Source organism: Pteropus vampyrus, unplaced genomic scaffold (assembly GCF_000151845.1).
Source record: "Pteropus vampyrus isolate Shadow unplaced genomic scaffold, Pvam_2.0 Scaffold151, whole genome shotgun sequence".
NCBI lineage: Eukaryota > Metazoa > Chordata > Mammalia > Chiroptera > Pteropodidae > Pteropus > Pteropus vampyrus.
Genome location: NW_011888932.1, coordinates 3,218,555 through 3,229,673, shown reverse-complemented (window position 1 = coordinate 3,229,673; position 11,119 = coordinate 3,218,555). Strand labels below are relative to the sequence as shown.

Sequence of the window (11,119 nt, the reverse complement as noted above, 5' to 3'; positions counted from 1 at the left end):
GGCACAGGCCAGTACAGATGGCAGATCCACATGTGCTATAATCCAAAATATCTTTTAGTTCTTTCAACCTCTTCCTGCTTTCATTTTTGCAGCTCTGACTTAAAATTCACTATCTTCTGTTTGTACTGTCACAGAGGTGACTAAGCATTGAAGAAGCTTAATGCAACAGGAAAATGGGAAGAAGTGCAGAGCAAGGAGGAGCCATTACTAATCTCCTGAGTCATAACCGAGGAATGCTTATCCCGATCAGTTATTCATAGGTAGTATACTTTCTTAGAAATTCTTAGTTTTAACTTTCTAGCTGTCATTTCCAAAAGAATATATGCAATAAATTAGACCAAGTAAAACTCTTTACAAATCATACAACATATGTACCAATTTTAAACTTCATAATTAAAACAGGATCTTATAAGTCCCCCAAATTACAAGGTATGCTCAGAGTTCAAAAAGACTAGGATCAGTGACACCCCTAAACTCCATTACATCAATTATGGTCTCATAACAAGGAACAAACTTAGAGATTTCTAGATGGCAAAGCATTTCTCATGCATTTGATACTAGGGTCTTCAGGAAATGGTGATGTGAAAAGTTATATGCAATAAAACAATTTTTTCGCAAATTAGGTTAAATAGCCAATAAATTTTTAGCCTAATATACTACAAAAGAATGAGACCAAGCAGAGTGAGGTGTAAAGCTCATTAGCTCAAAATAGTTATACTGTTACTCCATAAGATTCCTTCAGAAAGGACAATATTGATTCCTTTATTATAATTTTGCAGAAATAGGGCAGTTGATAGTCAAAATATGCCCTATTCTAGTAATTAGATCATCACTAGTCTATGCTATGAAATGAGACAAACCTAGGTTCTTTGCCACTTACAAGTTTGCTGCAAAAGTTAAAGGTGACATAAAAAGATTAAGTAATCAGCACTGTCAGATCAGGGGTCAGCACACTTTCTCTATGAAGGGCCAGAAAGTAAATACTTTAGGCTTTGCAAGCCTTCTGGTCTCTGTTGCAGCTATTCTGCTCTGCCACTGTAGCACAAAAGTAACCATAGGAAATATGTAAATGAATGAGCACGGTTGTGTTCCAATAAAATTTTATGTATGGGCACTGAACTTCTATAATTTTAAAGTCATAAATTTTCATTTTTCCTCCAACCATTTAAAAATGTAAACATCATTCTTAGCTTGTAGTCTGTACAAAAACAGGTGGAGGACTGAATTTAACCCCAGGGTAGAGTTTACGAACCCCTGAAATTAGATCACCAGAGCTACTTTTCTTAAAACACCTTGTTTTTCACAAAAGGCATAAGTGGTTAATAACATATTAAGAGTAAAGCATCTGTAGCAGTGTATACTTTGGACGTCACCATCACTCTGTTTGGATTTTATATTGCCTGGCTGGTGTGGGGGGTAATAATTTAGTTTGCATATAAGAGCATCTTTATAACGATACCATCACTGCATTTTGTACTTGTATTCCTATAGTTCTAAGGAAAAGATCTAAAAATCTATAAATGAGATTACTTCTAAGGGAAATTAAATTGAAATACACATTGGCTTATAAGAAACTCATTCTTCTAAGGCCCAGGAAACAAGACGGTTTCCCATTTATTGCTTCAAATTTTTATATATGGTGTCAAAATTATTCCCAGTCCTAAAACAAGGAATATTGTTAATTTCTATAGTGGACTTATATCACATTGAATAAGATGAATCTAATTCTAGTGGAAAATGTCCTCAATTGATGTCTCTTCTTATTGCTACTTTTTATTTGGCAATTATGCCTGCTGCACAACACAGTTCCTTCTGGGAAACTATAAACCCGTATTTAAAGGATATGGCTAGTTTGAATGTAGTTAAGGCAGCGATGAACAGCAGAGATACTGCAAAGAACCTTATGAGGTTATATAAGGAAAGAACTTAGCTCAGTACACTCGCTTCTTTTTTAAGTAGGTCTCCACGTAATATGCTCCTTTGCCCTGAGAATGCTGGTCAACAAATTCCACTGAACCACCTTCTGGGGCAGAGACGAGATATGATGAGCCTCGCTTTTCATTTCTTAAAGATGACACCTACGAGAAAAAGAAATCACAACTAATGCTAAAACCTATGTTAAAATTGATTTGCTAAGGATGTTTACAGGAAAAGCAATTCTACTTCCGATTTGGTATAAAAATGGAATAGCAGGATAAATAACAGAGCTGTCAAAAAAATTGCACAAACTTCTTTGTTAAAACAAATCAGATTTTAAAATTTCTATATCAGAATCACTTGTGGAACTTTTGTAAAATACAGACCAGTCTGAGGGTCCTTTCTCCCCCATGACCCCATTTTGGGGAAAGGAAAAAAACACTGCAGTTGCTTCTACTGTTTGCACCTAGTTAAACCCCACTGAATCAGAATACCATACCTGATACCAGTATTCCTCTGAAAGGAGAGTGCCTAAGAAATTGAGCTGCATATCAAATTAGATGTTAAATTCATCTCATAATAAAAAGTAGCAAGAGAATAAACTAATAGGTGTAAAAACTGGCAAATGATGTCAGTGAAAATAACACGATACCTTCTAGAGAGCAATGTGAATTCAAACTTTAGAAAGCATGTTAAAATACCTATTGCCAGGCTCCATCATGGAGATTCTGATCTGGAAGTGTTTATGATAAAAGGGCCAAAACATTCCTCACAAGTAATCACAGTAATCAATATAGTAAAACAGATCGTGCAGCACAGCCCCTCCGCGAGCTCCTAATTTCTTTCTCACATTTACAATCTTGTTGAAGCAGAATTATATAACAATATATGAGAATGTAGAAATGACTCATAAGGAAAACTTCCAGTAATGCAGATGAGCCTTCTCACATTACAGTTAAAACTATAATAGTTTTTAAACCAATAATGGTCACAATTTAAAAAATGGGGGTTAACTTGTGAGATGATGAGTCTGTTACAACTCCTCGTAGATAATGTAGTTCTCATTCATGTTGAGAGGGATAAGGAGATGACTAAGAGCGACACAGGAGGCTACTGAGTGCCCTCCTCCCATGGACTCGCCAAACGCACAGCTACACATGGGCAGTTCCCTCTAAGAGAGATCCAGAAATGAGCTGAGCTACTCCTACATACTGGACAGAGAAAATGTCCACACAGAAATGGGTAGGAAAGGCTTGAGACATATCGCATAAACCTCACCCCCAGCACAGCACCATACAACAAATAGACTAAGTTTTATGTAAGCCTCATGGTGACAAAACCAAAACCTACAGTGAGTGAGTGTGTATGTACATACACACAACGAGATGAATTCCTATATACTATGAATGACATGAAGAGAAAGGAATCAGCATACAACTGCAGAAAATCATCAAATCACAAGACAGCAAGAGGAAAAAAGTTACAAAACACCCAGAAAATAACAAAATGACAATAGTAAGTACATATGCATCAATAGTGACTAAATATAAATGGACTAAATTCTCCAGTAGACAGATATAGAGCAAATGAATGAATAAAAATCAAGGCCCAACAATGTGTTTACAAGAGTCTTAGCTTAACGGACGCACGGACTAAAAGTGAAAAAATGGAAAAAGAAATTCCATATAAAGGAAAGCAAGGGTCACTGTACTTGTATCAGACAAAATAAACTTTAACAAAATGTCATTATAAAAGAGGTCAATAAGAGGATATAACAATTGTAAATATTTATGAACCCCAAACTGGACCACCTAATATATAAAGCAAATTTTAAGCAATGTGAAGTGAGAAACAGGCAGCAATATAATAATAGAGGAATTCCATACACCACTTTCAACGATGGATTATGTGAGAAGAAAATCATTAGGGAAACAATGGTTGTAAACTACATGTTAGACCAGATGGACCTAACAAAAAACATTCGGAATATTCCATTCAAAAGCTACCAAATACACGTTCTCAACAACACATGGGACATTCTCCAGGGAAGATTGTATATCAGGTCACAAAACAACTCTCAATAAATTTAAGAAGACTGAAATCACATCAAGCATCTTTTCAGACTACAATGGTATGAAACTGGAAAATTCTCAAGGGAGATTAAACAACATCCTCCTGAACAATGGGTCAAATCAAAAGAAAAATTATCTTGAGAAAGGTAAAAACGAAAACATGATATATCAAAACTTATGGGATGCAGCAAAAGCAGTTAAAGGGAAATTTATAGTGATAAATGCCTACATGAAGAAAAAGATATCTCATATAAATAACCTAACTTTACATTTCAAGGAACTAGAAAAAGAACAAACTAAGCTCAAAGTTGGTAGAAGAAAGGAAGGAAAGATCAGAACAGAAATAAAACACCAAAAAGACAATAGAAAACATTAATGAAAATAAGAGCCAGTTCTTTGAAAAGATAGAACTGACAAACCTTTTGCTAGACTCACCAAGAAAAAGACAGAAGACTTCAATACATGAAATTATGAATGAAAGAGGGGACATTACAACTTATACCAGAGAAATCAATCACAGAGACCATTAAGAATAATTATATATAAACACAATGGACAACCTAGAAGAAAAGGATAAATTACTAGAAACACACAATCTACAAAGAAATAGAAAACATGAACAGACTGATACTAGTAAGGAGATTGAATCAGTAATTAAAAACCTCACAACACAGAAAAGTCCAGAACCAGATGGCTTTACTGGTGAATCCTACCAAACATTTAAAGAATTAATACCAATCCTTCTCAAACTCTTCCAGAAAACAGAAGAGGATGAACACTTCCAAACTCATTTTACAAGGCCAGCATTACTCCTGTACCCAAACCAGACAAGGACATTACAAGAAAATTACAGGCAAATATCCTTGATGAACAAAGATATAAAAATCCTTAACAAAATATTAGTAAACTGAATTCAACAATACATTAAAAAGATTCTACACCATGATCAAGTGTGATGTATTCCAGAGGTACAAGGATAGTTCAACATCCACAAATCAATGTAATACACCCATTAACAAAATGAAAATAAAAATGGTCATCTCAACAGATACAGAAAAGCATCTGAAATTCAACAGCCATTCATGATTAAAAGCTCTCTATAAGTGGGTATAAAGGGAATGTGCCTTAACACAATGTAAGCCAAATATGACAGGCCTACACACAACATCTCACTCAACAATGAAAAGCTGAAAGCTTTTCTTCTAAGATTAGGAACAAAACAAGGATGCTCACTTTTGTCCCTTATTTGACATAGTGTTAGAAGCCCTCACCAGAGCTATTAGGCAAGAAAAACAAAAGGCATCCAAATTGGAGAGGAAGAAGTAAAACTGTCACTATTTGCAGATACATGATGCTACATATAGAGAACCTTAAAGACTCCATTAAAAACCAATTAGAATAAACAATTTCAGTAAAGTTGCAAGATCCTAAATCAGTATACAAAAATCAGTTGCTTTTCTATACGCTAATAATGACTATCAGAAAGAGAAATTAAGAAAATCTCATTTACAATAGAATCAAGGAAAAAAATCATAGGAATAAATTTAACCAAGGACATGAAAGATCTGTACCCTGAAAAGTCTAAGAAGCTTATGAAATAAATTGAAGATACAAATGGAAAGATGTTCTCTGTTCATGGATTAGAAGAAGTAATATTGTTTAAAATGCTATCCAAAATATCCTACAGATTGAATGCAATCCCTATCAAATTTCTAATGCTATCCAAAATATCCTACAGATTGAATGCAATCCCTATCAAATTTCTAATGCTATCCAAAATATCCGACAGATTGAATGCAATCCCTATCAAATTTCTAATGGCATTTTTCACAGAAATAGAACAAACAATCCTAAAATTTGTATGGAACTACAAAAGACTCAAAGTGGCCAAATCAATCTTGAGAAAGAACAAAGTTAGATATGTCATGCGTACTGATTTTACAAAGCTATAGTAATCAAAACAGTATGGTATAAAAAACACAGATCAATGAAACAGAATAGAAAGGCCAGAAATACACCTACACATAAGTGGTCAATTAATTAATGACAAAGGAGCCAAGTATGTACAATTGGGAAAGACTGTCTCTTCAATAAATGGTGCTGGGGTAATGGGACGGCCACATGCAAAAGAATGACACTGGACATACACCAACATTAATTCAAAATGGATTAAAATCTGAACACTTAAAGGTAAAAAGCAGAAATAAACAAGTGGGACTACTTCAAACTAAAAAATAAAGCTGAACAGCAGAAGAAATCAACAAAATGGAAAGGCCCAACTTCCCAAATGGGAGAAAATATTTGCAAATCACATATCTGACAGGTTAATCACATATCTGACAGAGGTTAATGTCCAAAATATATAAATATCTCACACGACAGCATGAAAACAATCTGATTATAAAATGGGTGGAGGACCTGAATAGACATTTTTCCAAAGAAGACATACAAATGGCCAGCAGGTACATGAAAAGGTGCTCAACATCACTAATCATCAGGCAAATGCAAATCAAAACTATAATGCAATATCACCTCACACCTGTTAGAACGGCTATTATAAAAAAGAGAAAATAACAAGAATAGGCAAGGACATGTAGAAAAGGGCAACTGTGCCCTGTTAGAGAGAATGTCAATTGCTGCAACCATATGGAAAACAGTATGGAGTTCCTCAAAGAATTAAAAGTAGAGCTACCACATGATCCAGTAATTCCACTTCTGGGTATTTATCCAAACGAAAGAAAAAAAGTAGGTCAAAACATACACACACTCCTATATTCAATGCAGCATTATTTACAATAGCCAAGATACCGAAGTAACATAAACGTCCATTGAACAGATTTTTTAAAATGTGGTATATGATGGAATATTATTCAGCCATAAAAAAGAAGGAAATATTGCCATTTGTAAAAACCTGGGTGGACTTGAGGGCAATATGCTAAGTGAAATAAGTCAAAGACAAATACTATATGATCTCAAAAGTGAGATCTAAAAAGCAAACAAGAAAATGAAGCAAACCAAACTCATAGATACAGAGAACAGACTGGTGGTTGCTAGAGGTGACAGGAGTGGGGTGGTGAAATGGGCAATGGTGTTTCAAGGGCCAAATTTCCAGCCAGTTATAAAATAAATAAGTACTGGGCATGTAATGTACAGCATGGTGGCTATAATTAATAATACTGTATCGTGTATTTGAAAGTTGCTGAGAGTAAATATTAAAAGTTCTCATCACAAGGAAAAAATACTGTAACTATGGATGGTAGTAGATTTAATTAGACTTATTGTGATCATGTTGAAACAAATATAAATACTGAATCATATTGTACACCTGAAACTAATATATGTCAATTATATCTCTCTCAATTTACAAGAGAGATTCCACCCTTTTGTTGCTGCCTGCAACAAAACTGTGCTAACCCAGCAGTTCCCAACCTTTTTGGCACCAGGGACCGCTGTTCTTAGCGCTGGGGAGCGGCTGCAAATACAGATGAAGCTTCACTCGCTTGCCCACTGCTCACCTCCTGCTGTGTGGCCCAGTTTCTCACAGGCCACGGACCAGTACTAGTCCGCAGCCCGGGGGTTGGGGACCCCTGCTTAGCTGGAGCATCCTCCCCCTCACTCTTCTTCCCCCACTACCGAGCCTCTTCATTATTCTCTTCAGCTGCGTTCTCTGAGTTCCTTTGTTGGTCTGGTTGTCTTACTGCAGGTTGGACCACAGCGCTAACACTGTCAGACTCTTAGCATCAAGTATAAAGAACTATTTCTTATCAGCTTTCTTCCTCTAATAAATGATCAGTCCCTTAAATTAGTTTAATTCTGAAAAGCTACTTGTTTTATAACCTAATTCATTTTTCAAAAAGGGGGAGAGAAACAATACCTTACTCTGGGATCTGGAACTCTCACTCTCTTAATTCCCTTCCCTGCTATGTAGTAATCCATGTTTCACACCTTAGTACAAAGCAAAGCAACAATCTGAATATTCCTCTCTTTCTATACCATCTTTATTCTCAGAAGCCAGGTAAGAAATTTATTAGATGCTTTCATTCAAAGGACTTCCCAACTGTGCTATACACCATTCTCAATAAGAACCACCAGTCGAGATGTTTGCGATCAGCAAAAACTTCAAGCTGCACAGGAAATATTAGTAAGAAAAGGAAATGAAAATGGATGTCATTACAGCCCACATGATACGGGGAGAAAGATAATTCTTCTGATACACTCTACTGAATATCTCTAACTTTCAGTGCAAGGACTCGGGTTCAGTGGGAAATGATAATAGTTGATTACCACTTTTGATACAAAGCTCAGTGTTCTAGGAGAAATGAAACAAAAAAGAGAAAACCATAAAAGAGGGAAAGTGTAAAGCAAGCAAATACTTTTCCTTCTATTTCATATTTGGAAGGCATAGACATCCATGCTTTCATAGACTGACTTCTGAGAGCACTGGGCTGTGTGCTATGGGGTTACCTGGAAGAATGAAATTTGAACTGTGCCCTCCAAGAGATCATATCTTAGGAGGGGAAGTTAAAAAAAAAGCACAAAACAATTCTAAAAGGAGAATGCCACCACGCCTAAAGAAAAATAGAGGTGACGTGCTAGAGCTTTTTCAGAGAAGGGAAAATGAGAGAGGTTTTGAGGAATGGACAAAGGTTCACGGATGATCCCATGTGAGTTAAGATTTGGAGGCAAGGTCAGATATGGTCACGAGTAGGCCAGGAATCACCCTTCTAGGAGGCGCCTGAGCAAAGGCAGATGGCAGGAAAGCATGGGCCTGTGATGGGATACAGTAGCTGGTCCATGGAAGAAAGTCGGAGCAAAGGAGATTAGAAAGGCAAGCTGGCCTCAATCATGGATAAGCTAGAATGCCAGGCTAAGGATTATAAACAAGAAATGATATGTTTGATCTTGAAATGTGGATTAACAAGCGGCTCCATAAAAAATGTGGCGATGGAGGAGATGGCATCAGAAGATCCCGCCAGGAGGCTACTGAACTTATGTTATTAGACATGTGCATGCGAACACATCAGATTATATGTGATTTGATTTTTTTTACGTGGAATATACAAGTGAGAAAGAACAAAGCGGTTTACTTTGAAAATCTGATTTAAAAAGTATTTCAATGGGAATTCATGCTTTGGAGAGACTGAAGAAAGACATTGAGAAAAGCTATAATACTCTAACTATGCATATTTAATATTTAGGAGGAAATCAGATCAACAACATAGCTAAGCCATAGTACATGTGGGGAGGTATAAATTGACAAAATATAATTATGATGATATCCTACGTTGCTCCTGACATCAGCTCTGTGTAGTAGGATAGTAGATAATCTATTCAATTATCTCCATTGAAGAGATGAGAAAACAGCTCTGGAAACTTGTGACTTGGCTAAAATCACAAGGCTATTTAATGTTAGAACTGAGACTCCAATCCAGTTTTCCTTGGTTTAGTGTTCATTGTTCTAACCTGCCTTATTTTTTAACCCATTTCCCATTTGCCCAGACCATGCTCGCAGGTGGCACTTGCGGCTGCAGTGTTTACCCTGAGATAATTCGTGGATTACAGTCCTAACCTTACCCCTAAAACCTGCCATGAAAAATCTCTTTTATTATAATTTTCACATCACTATAGTATAGTGATAGTATCGGGAAACAAATGACATCATTCTATTTATACATTATTTTTAGTAGTGGTATTTCCATTTACAAAATATAGTAATTCACTATCGTTGAAAATGTCAAATCCCAGAAAACACAGCATTCCTAAACGTAGCATTCCTACACATGATATTAATGCTGGCAGCAAGCGGCACTATTTTTCTTCTAAATGGGAAATGGGTTAAAAATCTAATCTTTTGCACTCATTTACTATGAAACTCATCTGTAACTATGCAATTGCTATGTTATTTTTGGATTTAAAAAATCATATTTTCTTCCTTTAATTAAAGCGAATCTTTTTATCTTCATATAACTGTAGACTTTCCTCTATTTCCATGTGAATGTAGAAAAAGAATGACACAATTTAATTTTTTGCTTAAGTTTTAATTCTTACGACGTGCCTTAATCTCGATTTTAAAGTTTACTTCAATAATTGAACTGAAGACTAGTTTTAAAAGCTCTCATAAGAATTCCAGAAAATGGAATCTTGAATATCCCTCTGAGATTACGTTTGGAATATGTTAATATCAATAGTGAATTTAATCAGGATTATCTAACATCAGTCCAAATTAAGATATTTATTATTGATACTCTTCTGAAAGGAGTGTAACCAGTTAGCATGTGGCCATTTAAATACAACATCAAACTGGTTTTCAGAAAATTCTGCCTCTATTTAGGACACCTCAACTTTACCTTTAGCCCTATTTTACCTTTTCTAAGTTTTGTCTCTAGCAAAGTTAGATTGGATGGAGAATCTAAAATGAACAACTGCGCTCGTTCTTCCAGAATCTCAATCAGACCCATTTCCTATTGCTTCAAGTCCAACTCTTGGACTTCATAACTAGAGAAACGTGAGTTTTTATTATCTTTTCTGCATTAAGCAGAGTTTATTTCTAAAGTTTTATTTAAAGAGTTTCCCCCAGTTGTTAAAAAAATGTTTTAAAATCAATATACTTCATTTTGTAACATTGATATCACTGATGTTTGTTCCTCACATACATATAGATACATAGATTTTTCAATTTTCATATTAATTTTTGCTTCTCAGCTACTTGCCTTTCTTCATATGAGTTAAGTTTTAACTTCGAATTTAATAACTGATCCTCCAAAAGGTATTGTACTGCATTGAAAAAAAAATTTGATCATCCCCTTACAAGTTTCGGATGCCAAGTTGTATAAATTATATACCTTATATTTATGTATGTTTGTAAGGACTTTTTAAAAATCGAAACGCATTAAAATCCTTTGAAAAATTAGATTGTCAGAGTAGCAAAACTGTCTTCAGATTTATACTGTATTATATTATTTTATCGATTTTTTGAACATTTAAAATACTGACTTGGTTTATAAACAAAAGATTTTAAAATAATGAAGGTAACTAAATCTTAAACACATTTCTTAATATCAATTTTTTGCAAGTCATTAAAAAATTATTTCCAACTTATTGTCAAATTAATATAATCTGTGATTCCATAA

At 35.1% G+C, this 11,119-nt stretch overlaps 1 protein-coding gene across 1 annotated transcript in view; it reads right to left on the bottom strand.

The window, feature by feature from the left end:
• Positions 1–1,564: 1,564 nt before the first annotated feature.
• The window catches only part of RAVER2 (ribonucleoprotein, PTB binding 2), a 79,556-nt gene continuing 70,001 nt past the window's right edge, over positions 1,565–11,119 (bottom strand). The window contains exon 12 of the mRNA XM_023536229.1: positions 1,565–2,078. Within this exon, the coding sequence (XP_023391997.1) occupies positions 1,932–2,078 (147 nt within the window). The 3' untranslated portion in view covers positions 1,565–1,931. The remainder of the gene's footprint in view (positions 2,079–11,119) is intronic.